Source organism: Mobula hypostoma, chromosome 9, assembly GCF_963921235.1.
Source record: "Mobula hypostoma chromosome 9, sMobHyp1.1, whole genome shotgun sequence".
NCBI lineage: Eukaryota > Metazoa > Chordata > Chondrichthyes > Myliobatiformes > Myliobatidae > Mobula > Mobula hypostoma.
The window spans coordinates 67,499,471-67,519,213 of NC_086105.1; the positions used below are offsets into that span (position 1 = coordinate 67,499,471).

General features: G+C 45.7%; 1 protein-coding gene across 7 annotated transcripts in view; it reads left to right on the forward strand.

Annotated features, from left to right (window-relative positions):
• The window catches only part of nav3 (neuron navigator 3), a 503,350-nt gene that overhangs the window by 145,425 nt on the left and 338,182 nt on the right, over positions 1–19,743 (forward strand). For 4 of the 7 annotated variants that reach the window (XM_063058462.1, XM_063058455.1, XM_063058456.1 and 1 more), the window contains 2 exons: positions 5,102–5,174; positions 17,660–17,825. In XM_063058462.1, the coding sequence (XP_062914532.1) occupies positions 5,102–5,174; positions 17,660–17,825 (239 nt within the window). Of the gene's footprint in view, positions 1–5,101; positions 5,175–9,594; positions 9,682–9,804; positions 10,015–17,659; positions 17,826–19,743 lie in introns of those variants that run through there. The other 3 variants (XM_063058459.1, XM_063058458.1, XM_063058460.1) reach the window with 3 other exon arrangements.

Sequence of the window (19,743 nt, forward strand, 5' to 3'; positions counted from 1 at the left end):
CCATTCCACACACTCACCACTCTCTGCGTGAAAAACTTACCCCTGACATCTCCTCTGTACCTACTTCCAAGCACCTCAAAACTGTGCCCTCTCGTGCTAGCCATTTCAGCCCTGGGAAAAAGCCTCTGACTATCCACATGATCAATGCCTCTCAACATCTTGTACACCTCTATCAGGTCACCTCTCATCCTCCACTGCTCCAAGGAGAAAAGGCTGAGTTCACTCAACCTATTCTCATGGGCATGCTCCCCAATCCAGGCAATGTCATTGTAAATCTCGTCTGCACCCTTTCTATGGTTTGCACATCCTTCCTGTAGTGAGGCGACCAGAATTGAGCACAGTACTCCAAGTGGGGTCTGACCAGGGTCCTATATAGCTCCAACATTACCTCTCGGCTCTTAAACTCAATCCCACATTTGATGAAGGCCAATGCACTGTATGCCTTCTTAACCACAGAATCAACCTGCGCAACAGCTTTGAGTGTCCTATGGACTCGGACCCCAAGATCCTTCTGATCCTCCACACTGCCAAGAGTCTTACCATTAATACTATATTCTGCCATCATATTTGACCTACCAAAATGAACCACCTCACACTTATCTGGGTTGAACTCCATCTGCCACTTCTCAGCCCAGTTTTGCATCCTATCGATGTCCTGCTGTAACCTCTGACAGCCCTCCACACTATCCACAACACCTCCAACCTTTGTGTCATCAGCAAATTTACTAACCCATCCCTCCACTTCCCCATCCAGGTCATTTATAAAAATCACAAAGAGTAGGGGTCCCAGAACAGATTCCTGAGGCACACCACTGGTCACCAACCTCCATGCAGAATATGACCCATCCATAACCACTCTTTGCTTTCTGTGAGCAAGGCAGTTCTGGATCCACAAAGCAATGTCCCCTTGGATCCTATGCCTCCTTATTTTCTCAATAAGCCTTGCATGGGGTACCTTATCAAATGGCCTTGCTGAAATCCATATACACTACATCTTCTGCTCTACCTTCATCAATGTGTTTAGCCACATCCTCAAAAAATCCAATCAGACTCGTAAGGCACGACCTGCCTTTGACAAAGCCATGCTGACTATTCCTAATCATATTATGCCTCTCCAAATGTTCATAAATCCTACCTCTCAGGATCTTCTCCATCAACTTACCAACCACTGAAGTAAGACTCACTGGTCTATAATTTCCTGGGCTATTTCTATTCCCTTTCTTGAATAAGGGAACAACATCCGCAACCCTCCAATCCTCTAGAACCTCCCCCGTCCCCATTGGTGATGCAAAGGTCATTGCCAGAGGCTCAGCAATCTCCTCCCTCATCTCCCACAGTAGCCTGGGGTACATCTCGTCAGGTCCTGGTGACTTATCCAATTTGATGCTTTCCAAAAGCTCCAGCACATCTTCTTTCTTAATACCTACATGCTCAAGCTTTTCAGTCCACTGTAAGTCATCCCTACAATCATAATGATCCTTTTCCATAGTGAACACTGAAGCAAAGTACTTATTAAGTACCTCTGCTATCTCCTCTGGTTCCATACACATTTTTCCACTGTCACACTTAATTGGTCCTATTCTTTTATATTTTATCCTCTTGCTCTTCACATACTTGTAGAATGCCTTGGGGTTTTCCTTAATCCTGCCTGCCAAGGCCTTCTCATGGCCCCTTCTGGCTCTCCTAATTTCATTCTTAAGCTCCTTCCTGCTAGCCTTATAATCTTCTCGATCTCTATATCTTACCTAGTTTTTTTGAACCTTTCATAAGCTCTACTTTTCTTCTTCACTAGATTTATATGCCTTTGAATATGCCTTTGTACACCACGGTTCCTGTACCCTCCATCCTTTCTGTCTCATTGGAATGTACCTATGCAGAACTCCACGCAAATATCCACTGAACATTAGCCACATTTCTTCCGTACATTTCCCTGAGAACATCTGTTCCCAATTTATGCTTCCAAGTTCCTGCCAGATAGCCTCATATTTCCCCTTACTCCAATTAAACATTTCCCGAACTTATCTGTTCCTATCCCTCTCGAATGCTATGGTAAAAGAAAAAGAATTGTGATCACTATCTCCAAAATGCTCTTCCATTGAGAGATCTGACACCTGACCAGATTCATTTCCCAATACCAGATCAAGTACACCCCTCCTCTTGTAGGCTTATCTACATATTGTTTCAAGAAACCTTCTGCTTGATTGGACAGGGGAGAAGAGTGAATGACTGATGTGGCAAGGAACTTTGATTATGTTGGTCACTTACCCACGGGAGCAGCAAGTGTAGACAGAGTCAGTGGAGGGAGGCGAGTTTGTCTGATGGATTGGGCATTCACAACTTCTTGCAGTTTCTTGCGGTCACGGGCAGAGCAGTTGTCATACAAAGCATCTGGATGGAACATAGACCATAGAACAGCATAGCACAGTACAGGCCCTACTGTAGTCAATGCTTCTCTCCCCCATTGCCCTCAATTCTTCTTTCATCCATATGCCTATCTATCAAGTCCTAATGAAAGGCCTTGGTTCGAAACATCATCTGTTTATTCCTCTGGTTAATTCCCGGGATGGCAGGACTGTCATATGTCGAAAGATTGGAGCGACTGGGCTTGTATACTCTGGAATTTAGAAGGCTGAGAGGGGATCTTAATGAAACATATGAGATTATTAAGGGATTGGACACGCTGGAGGCAGGAAGCATGTTCCCGCTGATGGGTGAGTCCAGAACCAGAGGCCACAGTTTAAGAATAAGGGGTACGCCATTTAGAACGGAGCTGAGGAAAAACTTTTTCACCCAGAGAGTGGTGGATATATGGAATGCTCTGCCCCAGAAGGCTGTGGAGGCCAAGTCTCTGGATGCTTTCAAGAAAGAGAGGGATAGAGTTCTGAAAGATAGCGGAATCAAAGGTTATGGGGATAAGGCAGGAACTGGATACTGATTGTGGATGATCAGCCATGATCACAGTGAATGGTGGTGCTGGCTCAAAGGGCTGAATGGCCTACTCCTGCACCTATTGTCTGTTGTCTATTGTCTATTGTCCCTCTGTAGACGTGACCTGACCTACTGAGTTCCTTCAGCATTTTGTGTGTGTGTGTCACTTTGGATTTCCAGCATCTGCAAAATCCCTTCTGTTTAAGTCTATCTTAAGCAACTCTTAAATGTCCCTAATATATCTGCCTCTAGCACCTTTAGCAACATGTTTCACACACCTACCACTCCCTATGTAAAAAAAACCTATCTCTTGACGTCCCCCTGTTCTTTCATGGGAAGAACGTACAATCTCCTTACAGACAGCAGTGGGAATCAAACTCCAGTTGGTGAACATAGCATTCACACTAACTGCTACATTACTGTGCCACCACATTACCAGTGGAAATAACTTGATGGATGCTCCTTGTAGATATGCTTAATGGTGGGGAGGGCTTTGCCTGTGACCGACTGGGCTGCATCCACCACTTATTGTAGTTATTTCTGTTCCTGCGCATTGGCGTTTCCATACCAGGTTATGATGCAACCAGTCAGGATACTTTCTATTCTGCATCCATAGTTATAAACTATATATATAAAATGAATAAAAAAAATAAAATATATATAATATATAAAATGAATCAGAAAAAAGAGAGGATATTCTTAAAGTTATATATATATATATATAACTTTAAAAATATCCTCTCTTTTTCCTGCTTCATTATTCTCTTAGATTTGCTCACTCTCTCTCTTTGTCTCTACTTTCCTTTCTCTTCCTCTTCCTCTCTTCATCTTCTGAATAAGGGCTGTACTGTACAAGTGAGAAGGAGGAATTTCGTCACTCGGTAGGGGTGGGATTGGGTTGGGTCATGGAGCACTGGAATTCCTTACTCTAGTGCAACATGAAGGTGGAGTCATTGAATATATTCAAGGGCAGAGACAGATGGATTCTTGGTCTGTTTAGGCAGACAGGTGTCAGAGGGAAAAGGTAAGAAAGGAGGGTCAAGATCAGATCAGTAATGATCTTATTGAATAGAGGAAATCTCAATGGGCTGAATGGCCTTCTCTTGCGCTAATCTCTAATGTTCTTTGTTTATCCACTCTCCTTTTGTTTCTCTCTCTCTTTCTGCTGTCTTCTCTCTCCTCTCTCTCTCTCTCTCTCTCGTTCACTCTGTCTCCTCTCTCTCTCTCATTGTGTCTCTCTCTCTCCCTCTCATTCTCTCTCTCTCATTCTCTCTCTCTGTCTCCTCTCTCTCTCCCTCTCATTCTCTCTCTCTCTCCTCTCTGTCTCCTCTCTCTCTCCCTCTCACTCTCTCTCTCTCTCTCTGTCTCCTCTCTCCCTCTCATTCTCTCTCTCTCTCTCTCTCTGTCTCCCTCTCTCTCTCTCTCTTTGTCTCGTCTCTCTCTCCCTCTCATCCTCTCTCTCTCCCTCTCATTCTCTCTCTCTCTCTCTCTGTCTCCTCTCTCTCTCCCTCTCATTCTCTCTCTCTCTCCTCTCTGTCTCCTCTCTGTCTCCCTCTCATTCTCTCTCTCTCTCTCTCTCTGTCTCCCCCTCTCTCTCTCTCTCTCGCCTCTCCCTCTCCCTCTCATTCTCTCTCTCTCTCTCCTCTCTCTCTCTCATTCTCTCTTCCCTGCCGATACTCAGCTGAGTATCAGTTGAAGTTTTAATTTTAAACCTTGAAACAAAGTTGTGCAAACCAGATATGTTAGAAGGAGTTTCAGCTGTTCACACACAAGCAGTAAGACACTGACATTTGCCACCACTCTGACGCGGTTACCTCGGTACAGCTGCCATTGGGTTGCATTGCATGCTGTCACTGTTAGCAATGACCCAGCCCTCCGAGTTTCAGCATAGCTATTCTTTGTGGCTTTATTGTATGATATCTGTAGCGTACAAGTCCGGCTACACTTTCCATAGGCTGAAATCTTGGCACACTGTCTAGATTGGGCATTTATGAATTGTTTAACATCCTACAGAAATCCAACACAAAGGGTGAGTTATTGCAATTTCCAAATTCAGTTCACTCGTTCTCTCAGTATAGACTGTGTCTGTGGGAAATGTATGTGAAGTATTCACTCCTGGTGCTATATTTCTGAAGGGTCCTGTTAATTGTCTTTTCTGTCTTCTCTGCCCCAGATTGAGAATGTTGATGCCTGTCTCAGCTTCCTGGCAGTGAGAGGAGTTCATATCCAAAGTCTCTCGGCTGAAGGTAAGTCTGATTCCAGTGACTCAACACTCCCTCTCCGTCACTTCAAACACAGGCAGTGGAAGCCAACTGGTGCTGAGGCGGGCCACGGATGACAGAAGTTATTGGTCTCTGACGAGGATAGATGGATCTGATTGATTCTGTTGACTCTGGGTCAGAAGAGCGGATTGGTGCTGAGTGTGGCACAGGTGGAGCTGATTGGCTCTCAGATGGGGCACAGGTAGAGCTGATTGGTGCTGAGGTATGGTACAAGTTGAGCTGATAGGCTCTGAAAAAGGGCACAGGTACAGTTGATTGGTGCTGAGGTATGGCACAGAGTTGATTGGATCTGAGACAGGGCTCAGGGAGAGCTGATTAGTGTATGAGTTTGACATGGACATTGCTGATCGGTGCTATTGAATTTGGATCAGATCTGATTGGCTCAGATAGAGCTGATTGGCTATGTCCCAGTACCAACATAGTATGCCCACAATTCACTAACCTTAAACCATATGTCTTTGGAACATGGGAGGAAACCAGAGCACCAGGAGGAAACCCACACAGTCAGAGGGAGAATGTACAAACTCCTTACAAACAGTGGCAGGAATCGAATCTTGATCTTACAGCTGGCACTATTAAGTCTTGCACTAACTGCTACGCTACCGTGCCGTGCTATGGGTTAGTAGGTTAATTGGTCACATGGGTGTACTTGGTCATTGCAGGCATGATTGTCTGAAAGGACCTGTTACAGTGCCGCATCATAAATAAATTAAAATAAAATAAATGTGTTTATTGATAGTCAGCACGGACTCAATTGGCCAAGATACCTGTTTTCCTCCATACCTCTCTATGATACTAAAGGCTTGAAAGCCTCAGGTACTGACACAAGAGACTGCATTTGCTGGAATCTGAAGTAAAACTCAAAGCGCTGGAGGAACTCAGTGAGTTCCTGGACTTATCTGGACTTCATCAGGACTTAGGAAGGGCCTCGACCCAAAACACCGACTGTCCATTCTCTCCGTAGATATTGCCAGAACTGCTGCATTCCTCCAGCTAACACACACAAAATGCTGGAGGAACTCAGCAGGCCAGGCAGCAGCCATCGAAAAGAGTACACTTTTCCATAAATACTGCCTGATCTGCTGAGCTCTTCCAGCATTTTGAGTGTGTTGCATGGATTTTCAGCATCTGCAGATTTTCTCTTGCTTGGAATTCCTCCAGCTTCTATGTGTGTTAACATAGGACATAGAACATCGTACTGATCTTTAATTTACTCTTAAGATCAATTTCCCTCCTACATAGCCCTCCATTTTTCTATCATCCATGTGTCTATCTAAGACGCTCTTAAAAACCGCTCATATATCTGCCTCTACCACCACCTATGGCAATGCACACCCATCACTCCCAGTAAAAAACCTGGATCTAACATTCCCCCTAGACTTCCCTCCAACCACTTTAAAGTTATGCACCTTGTATTCGGCATTTGCACCCTGGGGAAGTCTCTGACTATCCAAATTCCAGATGCTTCGGATTGCAGCATCTGCAGTCTCTTGTGTCTCCACTCACTGAGACCTTACCGTATTGGTAAAGGACCAGTGAACATCTGTGATTCAGTGTCGGATATCCAGTCACACCAGCAACTGATGAACGGCTTTCTTGTTTCAGCTGTAAGTTCCAGCCCAAGGTGAAGCCACCTTCAATTCAGGTGAAGGGTCTTGAACCTTCAACGGTCCATTTCCTTCCACAGATGTTGCCTGACCTGTTGAGTTCTTCCAGCAATTTTTAACTTTATTATTTATTTAGAGGTACAGCATGAAACAGGCCCTCCCGACCTAACGAGCCACACTGCCCAGCAACTTACCTGTTTAACCCTGGTCCAATCACAGGACAATTTACAATGACCAATGTGGGAGGAAACCGGAGCTCCCGGAGGAAACCCACGTGCACATGGGAAGAGCATACAAACTTTCTTACAGAGGACGCTGGAATTTGAACTCCAAATTCCAATGCCCTGAGTTGTAACGGCATTGTGCTAACCACTATGCTACCATGGCAACCAATATGGTGCATATTTGTTGCTCTATATAAAGTCCTGAAGGGGGTAGAAAGCAAAAATCTTTTTCTCCTGGTGGGGGATAGCTAAAACTTGAGCGTGTAGGTGAAAGGAGAGAAGGAGAAGGTTGAGACTGTGTCCCCACCACACAAGGGTTTTTTAGAACACTCTGCCAGGAACTCACGGAGGTAGACAGTCTCACAGCATTAAAGAAACATTGAGATAAGTACTTGAATCATCAAAACAACGAGGGCCATTGATAACACACGCAAAATGCTGGAGGAACTCAGCTAGATTTCCAGCATCTGCAGAATCTCTTGTGACCCTGAAGTCTTGTTCACCGCAATGCCACAGTTTAACTTTTCATTTCTTTTAGAGTCATTGAGCCATGCAACACAGAAACTGGTACTTCAGCCCATCGTGTCCATACCCATTTATCTGCATCCGGTCCCTAGCCATCTTGTCCTTGATGATTCAGTTGCCTGTCTAGAGGCTTTTTACATGTTGTGCCAGTACTTGCCTCTGCCACAACCTTGGATGGTGCGTTTAAGATTCCACCCACCCTTTCCATGGAAGAATTCCCTTTATAATGGCAACGTTTGGATAACTACAGTGATTTATTTGTCACATGTACATCGAAACATTAAAACATTCAGTGAAATGTGTTGTTAGCGTCAATGCCCAACGCAGCCTGAGGGTGTGCTGGAGGCAGCCCTCCCTCAAGTGTCACCATGCTCCCAGCACCAACAAACTCTGCCACAACCCGCTAATCCTAACCCCTGCGTTTTGGGAATGTGGGAGGAGATCAGGCATTCGGAGGAAGCCCATGCGGTCACGAGGAGAACGTACAAACCCCTTACAGTGGGAACTGCGTCTTGATCTTCTGATTGTGGTGCTGTAAAGTGTTATACTAACAGCTATGGTACCACGCTGCCCCAGGAGAGAAAAAGTTTAGGGGGATACAGGCTGAACGCAGGCAAACAGGACGACTTTGGTGGGCACCGTGATCGATATAGATGAGCTGCATCAATTTCCATGCTGTATAACTCTGGGTCTCAATGGAACTGTATCCCTATGCCCTCCTGTCCTACACACCCCCAACATGGGATAAACATAGAAACATAGAAAATAAAGATTCTTATTGTCTACTCCATCCACCCCTTCATCACGTTGAACATGGAACAAAAAAACATGGAAGAAGGCCATTCACTCCATCGTGTTGCGCAGAATGAGTTCCAGCCCCATGTTTGTCATTCCCTTCAGATGCATTAGATTGGAGATGCCGGAATCTCGAGCAAATCCAAAGCGTGATGCAGGGTTTTGACCTGAATCCTTCCCCCCTACAAATGCTTCCCTTAACCCATGAGAGAAGCACACATGCCAGTGGAATCACTTTAAATGTCTCTTAACTTTTGCAACTAACCTTTTTTTTGCACTTAATGTCAGCAAGACGATTAGAATCAGAATCAGATTTAATTTCATTAACATATATCATGAAATTTATTGTGTTGCAGCACCAATACAGTGCAATACGTGAAAATTATAAATTACAGTAAGAAATATGTAAAAACATCAAATTAAATAACTAGTGCAAAAAGAGAGGAAAAATACTGAGATAATGTTCATGGTGTTCAATGTCCATTCAGAAATCTGATGGTGGAGGAAAGGAAGCTGTCCCTGAAACGTTGAGTGTGCGCCTTCAGGCTTCTGTACCTGCTCTCTGATGATAGCAACGAGAAGAGAGCATGACCTGGGTGATGTGGGTCCTTAATGATAGACACCGCCTCTTAGAGGCATTGCCTTTTGAGGATGTTCTCAATGCTTGGCAGGCCATGAACATTACCTCGCTCGTCCTATTTTGCATTTTTAGATAACTTGCAGTAATTTTTAAATCTTGCACTGTACTGCCGTCACAAAACAAGAATTTTTCCTGACATCTGTCAATGATAACAAATCTTATTCTGAGCCATTATCCCCTCAATCCACTCCTCCCCCTCCCTCAAATGCTTTCATCATCCCCCTCCTCACTTGGTCCCCCATATCACCTCCTACTCCCTGCCTCACAGCCCTCCACCCCACCCCCCGTCCCAGCTCTTTATACTGACTATCTCCCCTTACAACCTCAGTTCTAATGCAGGGTCTTGACATGAAATGGCGACCATTTTGGAATTGGTTCATTATGTATCAAGATACAGTGAAAAGCTCGTCTTGCATACTGCTCATACAGATCAGATTATTACACCGTGCATTGAGTAAACAATAACAATTAGAAGTGTAAAAGCTACCAAAGGAATGCAGTGCAGGTAAATAAAGTGCAAGATCATAACGAGGTAGATTGTGAGGTCAAGAGTGCATCTTATCGTACAAGAGTCTGATAACAGTGAGACAGAAGCTGTCCCTGAGCTTGGTGGTACATGCTTTAAGCCTTTTGTATATTCCTCCCGATGGGAGGGGGAGAAGAGCGAGTGTCTGGAGTGGGTGAGTTCTTTGATTATGCTGGCTGCTTTACTAACAGGTGTAGACAGAGTCCTTGGAGGGGAGACTGATTTCCATGGTGTGCTGGGCTGCATCCACAACTTGCTGCAGTTTTTTGCAGTCGCTGGCAGTTGCCGTACCAAGTTGTGATGTATCCGGACAAAATGCTTTCCATGGTGCAGCAATAAAAATTGGAGAAGGTGAAAGGTCAAAGTTCCTGAGCTTCCTGAGGAAGTGGAGGCATTGGTGAACCTTCTTGGCCCTGGTGTTCACATGGTTGGATCCGAACAGGCGAATGGTGATATTCACTCACAGAAACGTGGAGGTCAGAATCAGGTTTGTTAACATGTGTTGTGAAATTTGTTAACTCAGCAGCAGCAGTTCAATGCAATACATGATAATATAGAAAGACAATAACTAACTGGTGGTGATGTCTTGGATACTACGGAGGCTAGTACCCAAGATGACTAATTTTACCACTTTATGCAGACATCCCACCCTGCAAAAACTCATTTCAGGGAGTTAGCACCATCAATTTGCGGAGACTCCCGGAACTTCCGGGAGAGGTGGGATGTCTGCAGTAGAGTAGCTCCTTAGCAGCTAGCCAGCTAGTTTAAATAACGTTAGCTATGCTGTAACGACACCTGTTAGACTCACCTCAACATGTCTTTTACATTTTAACCCACCATGGGCAATAGAACAGTCACTGTTGCAAACAGTGCAGCGAGCAACACTGTCATTATTTTTGACCCCTATTAGGCAGGGGTACACTTTAGTGTAGTCTAGGGTGACATACGTTTTATATATTTTTTGGAACACTCTGCTACTCTGACTTTTTTTGGAACTCTCTTGCTCTCGCTCTTGCTCTCTCGCTCGTGGTCACTCTCACTCGCGCTCGGTCTCTCGCGCTTGCTTTCTTGCTCTTGCTCTCGCTCCCTCTCTCTCTCGCTCTCGTTTTCTCGCTCTCTCTCTCTCTCTCGCGCGCACTCTCTTGCTCTCTCTCTCTCGTGGTTGCTCTCACTCTCTCTCTCGTTTGCTTTCTTGCTCTTGTGCTCGCTCTCTCGCTCTCTCTCGCGCGTTATCTCACGCTCGGTCTCAAAAAAATCAATTTCTGGGACATTGTATATAATTTGCGGGCATCAGGGAGCCACTATTGATTTGCAGGAGACTTCCGGAACTTCTGGGAGAGGTGGGATGTCTGTTTATGTAGCTTCTTTCAGTCCTGTGCAGTAGCCCCCTCCCCCATGCCAGATAGTGATGCAGACTTTCAAAATGCTCTCCACGGTACATCTATAGAGGTTTTTGAGTGTTTTAAGCACATTAGGGTTAACCCTAATCCAAATCTCTTCAAGCTCCTAATGAAATATAGCCACTCTCTTGCCTTCTTTATAGCTGCATTGATATGTTGGGACTAGGTTAGATTCTCTGAGATCTTGACACCTGGGAACTTGAAATTGCTCACTCTCTCCACTTCAGATCCCTCTATGAGGATTGGTTTGTGTTCCCTTGCCTTACCCTTTCTGAAGTCCACAATCAGCTCTTTCGTCTTACTGACATTGAGTGCCACACAACTAACTGGTATATCTCGCTCCTGTACACCCCCTCATCTCCATCTGAGATTCTACCAACAATGGTTGCATCATCAGCAAATTCATAGATGGTATTTCAGCTATGCCTAGCTACACAGTTATGGATGTAGAGAGAGTAGAGCAGTGGGCTAGACACATACCCCTGAGGTGCACCAGTGTTGATCGTCACCGAAGAGGTGGTCTGCACAGATTATGTTCTCCTGGTTAGGAAGTCGAGGATCTTATTACAGAGGAAGGTACAGAGGCCTGGATTCTGTCGCTTATCTATCAGCACTACTGAAGTAGACAGGAGCATGTGCAATCACCCCCCCCACCCACCTTCCTGAAGTCAATGACCAGCTCTTTAGCTTTGCTGACATTGAGGGAAAAGTTGTCATTTGTTTTTTTGGACCAAATATATTCCAGATCTTTCCTTCGGCATTGTCCTGACGTTAGCAGAGTGGAACTGACAGCACTGATCTCTGAAATACCCATCCTCCATCTTCATGTCTCTCATCCACCCTTCCCTAAGGCATTCTGCACTCCCCTCCCTCTCTCTCCTGTGTGACACCGTGTCCAATTGTGTTCAAAGTCACTCCTGGGCTGTCTGAGCACTGTATCAATGGAAGGTTTTGTTTTACTTTCAAGCCTCTGCCCCGTCACCATGCAGAGAGCTCAGTGCAGGTCACGTGCACTGGGGAGGAATTTGAGTTCTAATACTTGAAATTCAAGAGATTCCACTGGAACCCAGACATCCAGGGGCGTAAACTAATCCAGGAATTCCAAACCCTGTTGGAATTCTACAAGTCAGACACTGTGGGGTCCAGGGGGTTGGAGTCACTCTTCCCCATTCCCTGGGCCAAATATAGCCCACCACTTCGGTGTGAATAATGATCAAGGCCCAGGCAACCCAGAGCTATTTACGCTCATTTTGCCCCTGGACTCTGGTTGGTGCTCAGTTCTTCAGTAGGACAGGGAGAAGTCTAAATATGAACAGCAAGTGTTGTGACAAGTGGCAACTGAGAGACAAGAAAGCAAGCAGAACAAGGGCTTTTGTGCTTCGCAGATTACCTCATAGCTGTGTGGCCTGACGGTTAAAGGGCTTGGGCACTGGTCATCCAGAGAGAAAGGCTGAAATATCCATTTGCCATTAATTCACCTAACAATCTTCAAAAGGAACCAGTTGCATTTCGAAAGCACATAGAACATAGACTATTGAATGTTATAGCACAGTACAGGCCCTTCGGCCCACAATGTTGTGCCGACCTTGAATCTACTCTAAGATCAATCTGACCCCTTCATCCCACATTGCCCTCCATTTTTTTTTATCATCCATATGCCTATCTAAGGGTCTCTTAAATCCCAATTATGTATCTGCCTCTACCAGCACCCGTGGCAGGGGCGTTCCATGCACTCACTACTCTCTGTGTTAAAAACTTACCCCTGACATCCCGCTATACTTCCCTGCAGTCACCTTAAAATTATGCCCTTTTTATTATTCACTTCTACCCTGGGGAAAGTCTCTGCTTGATTTCTCAAAATGCAACACTTTGCACTTAACTGTAAACCATTTGCAGATTCTCGGCCCACTTACCTAGCCGATCAGAATCCTCCTGTAATTCTTAATAAATCTTTCGCTGTGTAAGATAGCACCTATTTTTGGATACGGAAAGGCCTAGGGAAAGTGGATGTGGAGAGGATGTTTCTGTCAGTAGGAGAGTACGACCAGAGGACATAGCCTCAGAGTAGAAGGACGTTTCTTTCGAACTGAGATCTCTTCAGCCAGAGGGTGATGAATCCATGGTAACCGTTGGCACTGAGGGCAGCGGGAGCCAAGTCAATGGGTGTATTGAAGGTAGACTTTTATAGAAATGTTTAAACAGAAAGTTGTGAGTACTTGGAGCATTTGGTGGCTCTGGGCCTGTACTTGCTGGAGTTTTAATGAGGGGGTTCCCATTGAAACCTGCTAAGTATTGAAAGGCCTAGAGGGAGTGGGAGTGGAGAGGATGTGTCCAATAATGAGAGACTCTAGAACCAGAAAGCACAGCCTCAGAATAGAAGGACATTCCATTAGAACAGAAGAGGTTTGAAATACTTCTTAATGAATTATTATTTGTCAATGTTACGAATTAATTGACTTGTACGAATATAGGGTAAGGAGTCTTTATATGCCAATTAGTTTAAAGTATTGACATATATATATATATATATTTTTCCTGTACTCTGTATTCTTATATATATATAAATTAATAAAAATATTGGAAAGAGAACGGAAGAGGAGGAATTCCCTCAGACAGCAGGTGGAGTATCTGTGGAATTAATTGCCACAGACGGCTCTGGAGGCCAAGTCATTGGGTGTAGTTAAAGTTCTTGATTGGTAAGCGTTAGGAGGAGAAGGTGGAAGAATGAGGTTGAAAAATGTCAGCCATTATGGAATGGCAGAGAAGACTTGATGGGTCGAGTGGCCTAATTCTGTCTTGTGGTCTGCAAATTTCTAACCATATCCTATACATTCTCATCCAATGCAGAGGAAGATACATTCTTGATCAATAAGGGGGTGATAGGTAACTGTGTAGATAGGATTGTATGGAATTGAGTTTACGGTCAAGGCAGGGATCTGGAACCCAGCTCCTAGTTCAGAATATAGAACATGTTATGCATGTTATCTTTTAGCTGTTTGTAGGAGTTTTCTGGGTGCTGGTAGGTTGTGTTTTTCTCCACATCATTGCAACACCTGCTATATTTCTGAAGTATAGCTTCTTATGAGGGCGCTCAGTAACGTAGTAGTTAGCACAAAGCTTTGCAGCGGCAGCAATCACCAATCAGGGTTCAGTCCCTCCACCCTCCTTCCCTGAAGCTGCACGGGTTCCCTCTGGGTGTTCCGGTTCCCTTCCATGTTCCCAAGATGTATGCATTAGGGTTAAGGCTGATTTATACTTGTGCGTACCAACTTAATGCTGTAGCCTACGCGAGTGGGCTGTGCAGTTGTGAGCATTTATACTGTGCGTTGGTGTGGCTGTGTCGCTCTGCAATTCGTGCACGTCGCGCGTGTGCACACAGGCTGTCCGTGCAAGGCTTCATGATCATGGTAGTCTTTTTCGGGGTAAACAAGTTTAAAGCGAGCGTCTTTTTTCATAAAAGCGAAATCTGCCCTCCATGATTTTGGAAGTCTGTAAAGCTTTATGGAAAGCATTGCAGCCAGAGTTCCTTCCCTGCCCTTCAGTCGCCCAATGGGAAGCTATTGCAGCGTAGGAGGAAAAACAATGCTACCAAGCAGACCAATCACAGTTGTTGCGGTCTGCGTTGCCGCGACGTGTAGTTACATTTTGGGAGAGGTGCGCGTTGGGCTACGACATAGGGATCCGCGTAGGCTCTGCGTAGGGTTTGTGGCTATGCCGTACCTACGGCGTCGATTTGATGAACAAGTATAAATCAGCCTTTAGTGAGTTGTGACCGTGCTGTGCTGGCACCGGAGATGTGGTGACACTCGTGGGCTGCTCCCACCACAATCCTTGGACTGTGCTGGTCGTTGGCACAAAACGATGCATCTCACTGGATGTTTTGATGTTTCAATGGGGCAAATAAAGCTAATCTTTATCGTTTTCTCTAATCTTTGACGTACTTCATTGTCTGTGAAGCTCTTTGGGATAGCTGGAAGTGAGAGGTGCTACAGAAATGCACTACAGATCTTAATAGTAAAGAAGCTTGTGTCTTTCCTGGCGTGTGAGTGTAGTGCACTGATCTCACTAGGAACACAGTATAGCTGTTGTGTCTAAACTGGGGTTAATCTGGGGCCAATCAAGGCAGCGACTGATTTACAATTGCTCATTTGCCAAGATGTATTTTGTTTTTCTCTTTCTGGAAAAGAGGAGGTGACTAAGTAGGAACAGCTTGATACAAAACTTCACAGCTGGTAGTCTGATCTCATGACCGTCCAGGTTACTCACCGAATCTCATCCGTCTGAGGTCACTGGACTCCACGGTGTGTCACGTTGAAAGTGCACAAGATAAATGTTACTCCTCCCTGTGTTTGTGCACCCATGCTGTGGAGCTCTTTGCCATGTCCATCACCGTACATAATGCTTCAGATTCTGTCACATCAATATCTTCAGGATGACTCAGAACTCATCCTATGACCCATAGACTCACTTTCAGCTCATTGATTGTTATTTCCACTATTTGTCTTCTTTTCCATGTCGGTCGTTTGCCTGTCTTTCCTTATGTATAGTTTTTCTCATAAATTGGGGTTTTCATAGATTCTATTCCAGGGGCCATAAGGTGTTTTGAGTATAGCGGGGATGTCAGATAGGTTCTTTACACATAGAGAGGTGGGTGTGTGGAACACCCTGCCAAAGGTGGTAGGTACATCAGGGACATTTAAGGAACACTTGGGGAGGCATATGGATGATAAAAAAATGGAATGTTATACAGGAGGGAAGTTTAGAGTAGGCTAAAAGGTCAGCACAACATCATGGGCCAAAGGGTCTGTATATGCTCAAAAAGCAGGATCTCCCAGTGGCCACCCATTTTGATTTCACTTCCCATTCCCATTCCAATATGTCTATCCATGCCCCCCCACCTTCACTGTCGGGGTAAGGCTACACTCAGGTTGGAGGAAAAACACCTTATATTCCGTTTGGGTAACCTCCAACCTGATGGCATGAACATCGACTTCTCTAACTTCTAGTAATGCCATCACCCCGTTCACCATTTCCCATCCCCTTGTCCCTCTCTGATGTTATCTCCTTGCTCACCCATTGCTTCCCTCTGCTGCTCCTTCCCCCTCCCTCTTCTTTCTTCCATAGCCTCCTGTCTCTTTCATCAATCGACTTCCTATCTCTGTGCTTCATCCCTCCCCCTCCAAGTTTCACCTACAAACCTGGTGTTTCTTCCTCCCCTCCCTCCACCTTTCAAATCTACTCCTCAGCTTTTTCTCTCCGGTCCAGCCGAGGGGTTTCAGCTCGAAACGTTGACTGTACTATTCTCCATCGATGCTGTCTGGCCTGCTGAGTTCCTCCAACATTTTGTGTGTGTTGCTCGGATTTCCAGCATCTGCAGATTTTCCCTTGCCTGTAAATTCTGTAAAGTTTCTGGTCTATGTTTGATATTCTATCTTATTTCTTTATTTTTCCTGTAAATACATGAAAAATGAATCTCAGGATGGTATATGGTAACATATATGTACTTTGGTGATACATTTACTTTGAACTTTGCACTGCCAGGGTAGTGTTGGACTCTGGGAGGTGCTGTTATTTTTGGATAAGGTGTAAAGGTGAGATACCCCCTGAGGGGAGAGATCCCACTGTAGTGGGGCAAGCTATTTGTCCTACAGCCCAAAGAAAAGATTTGCCTCAGGACTGCCCAGCAGGCTTCATGGCCAAAGAAGGACTTCTGAAACATGGTTGGTCCAGTTTCCCAGGTGCCATCTGTGCACAATAAGATCCAACAGGCAACAACGCCAGAGCGTTGTGCTCCTGCTGGTTGTGAGGTGGTCGCTAGGTGAGACAAGAAGACAACCCCCTATTCTCCTACCAAAACCAGAGCACTCTCCACTCCCAGCAAGGGCTAATAGTGATGGGGTCAGATGCTGAGGGGTGAAGGGGTGGTGGGGGGGGGTGGGGGATTGAGAAATTCAGAGATCAAGCCACAAAGTGGAGGGCAATGTGGAGAAAACTTATAAGGATGTTGCTGGGGCTTGAGAACCTGAGTTATAGGGAAAGGTTGATTCTCTGGAGTGCAAGAGATCTTACAGAGGTATCCAAATTTAGGAGGGGTGTAGATACGGTGAATGTACTAAAGCTTTTCCACTGAGGCTGGGTGAGACTAGAAGTAGAGATGGTGGGTTAAGGGTGGAGAGGCACATGAAAAATGAAGGGCTATGTAAGAGGGAAGAGCTAGATGATCTTGGAGTGGATTGGAGGGTTAGCACAGCATTGTTGGCCAAAGAGCCTGTACTGTATTATTGTGTTCTATGTTCTATTTAAGGGGAATCTGAGGGGGGGAACATCTTCACCAGAGGGTGATACCAGTGTGGGATGAGCTGCCAGCAGGTGTGGTGGGTACAAATTCAATTGTAACATTTAAGAGAAGTTTGGGTAAGTACATGAATGGAAGGGTTTGGAGGGGTATGACCCAGGTACAGGTACAGTATGTGGAATTAGGCAGCTGATGGGGTTGGCATAGACTCGATGGGCTGAAGGGCCTGTTTTGGTGCTGTGGTACTCTATGATGATAAACAGTGCAGCAAATTGGAAGGATTGAATGGTCCCTCCCTGCTGAGGTAAGATTGCTTCTCGCGGAATCACGGTCGATTCTCTCTGATGACTGGGAATAGGGACGAATCCCAATTGATTGGACAAAAGGCTGGAGGGTGGTGAGCCTGATCCTGAAAGAGCTCCGTTTTCTCTTTGCAGAGATTCGGGATGGAAATCTGAAGGCTATTCTGGGGCTCTTCTTCAGCCTGTCGCGGTACAAGCAGGAGCAGCAGCAGCAGTACCAGGAGCCAGCTGGTTTCCAGCAGCTGTCGGCGGGCAGTGCCGTGGTCTCACAGCAGAGAGCGCCAGCTGAAATGCAGTCAAGGTAGGCTGACTATCCCCACCACCGAGCCACCTACCCACAGCCGCTCGGGACCTCTGCCACTTTTATAGGCAAGGGCAGCAGGGTCGGGCGAACACAACCCACCCGGCTGCGACAAGGCTTGGAATGGCAACTGCTCTGCTTGAAATCACAGAGAGGTGTCGATGTAGCTCAGTCCAACAAAAGGAAGCAGCCTTTATCTCTTCCACCTACCAGCTTCTTACTTCATCTACCCTTCCCTACCCACCCACTTCCTCCTCACCTGGTCTCACCTATCACCTCCCTGCTTCTTACCTCATCCACCACCTTCCCTCTCACCTGTCTTCACCTATCACCTGCCAGATTGCACTCCTTTCCCTCCACACACCTTTTATTTTGGCTGCTTCATCTTTCCCTTCCAGTCCTGATGAAGGATCTCAGCCTGAAACCATTTATTCCTCTCCATGGATGCTGCCTGACCTGCTGAGTTCCTCCATCATGTTGTGTTTGTTACTCCGGATTTTTGGCATCTGCTTTGTGTTTGTGATTTGTTTCCCTCCATTGATTCTGTCAACACTTCCTGCTTCCTTGGGGAAGCGACTGACATAATCAAAGGGCCCTCCCACCCTGCTCTTTCTCTGTTCTTACACCTCCCGTCGGGCAGAAGATACAAAGGCCTGCGAGCATGAACCAGCAGGCTCGAGGACAGCTTCCTACCCCACCATGATCAGACTCCTGAATGGACCTCTGATACACTTAAAGGTGAAACCTCGATCTTTCATTCTATCTTGCACTGCAGCTTGGTATTACAGCTGCTCTGCTCATGACCACAAGAAACTGCAGGGAGTTGTGGACACGGCCCAGTCCATCACGCAAACCAGCCTGATGTCGTCTACATTTCCAGCTGCCTCAGGAAAGCGGCCAACAACATTTCCCAATCTACCCACTGTGGCCCACCCATTTATTTGCCTACCTGCACTACACTTTCTCTGTAACTGTAACACTTTGTTCTTTATACTACATCAGTGTACTTACATAAAATGTGTGGCTGAGGAACTGGTGCAAGGGGCAGGGGTTCAGATTTCTGGATCATTGGGATTTCTTCTGGGGAAGGTATGACTTGTACAAAAGGATGGGTTACATTTAAACCAGGGGGTGGGGGTGAGGGCAATATGCTTGCGGACAGGTTTGCTAGAGTTGTTGGACAGGGTTTAAACTAATTTGGCAGGGGGATGGGAACTCGAGTGAAAGGGCTGAGGACGAGGCAGTTGGTTTACAAACAGATCTTCCAGTAAGATGGTGGTGGGTTCGATCGCAGCAGCTTCTATGGGGTCAATCAAAGGTGCTATTGTCCTTATTAAAATTATATTTACGATCGCAAGACTCTGCTGGACATTAAGAACTTAAAGTACTGCAAGTATATCCCATCAGTGAGTTGCTTGTCAGCAGAGAAACTGAAGGAGCTGGACTTGGTGCGGATCGTGCTTCCGCCTGCTTGAGAGAGACGTTGGTTCGTGAAGGCGGTGTGCAGTCGAACAGTGAGTGATCACCCCAGTCGCTTTTTGCAAGACCCTGTTGGACATTGTTAATGTGGAATGCAACAGGTCTGATTCACTGATTTATTGGCAGATGGCAGGGGGAACTAAGTGGCCTCAGTCATAGCCAGGATTAGGCCTCAAGCCGCAGTGTTGCCTGTTTACAGCTACCCAGGAGAGAGGAGTCAGTGTTGGAGGGATGGTGGTGTGGCGTCCAAGCTGGAGTCAGTGCTGCCCCCAGTGCTCACTCAGCAGAAGACAAGCCGTATTGCGTTTGACTACAGATTTCTGCAACATTCATGGACTCAAGGTCTTGATTATATTTTTTGTGTTACTGTATTTACTGATATGTAATATATGCGTGCTATTTTATATGTGCTTTGTGCTGTGTGTGACTGTTAGTACTA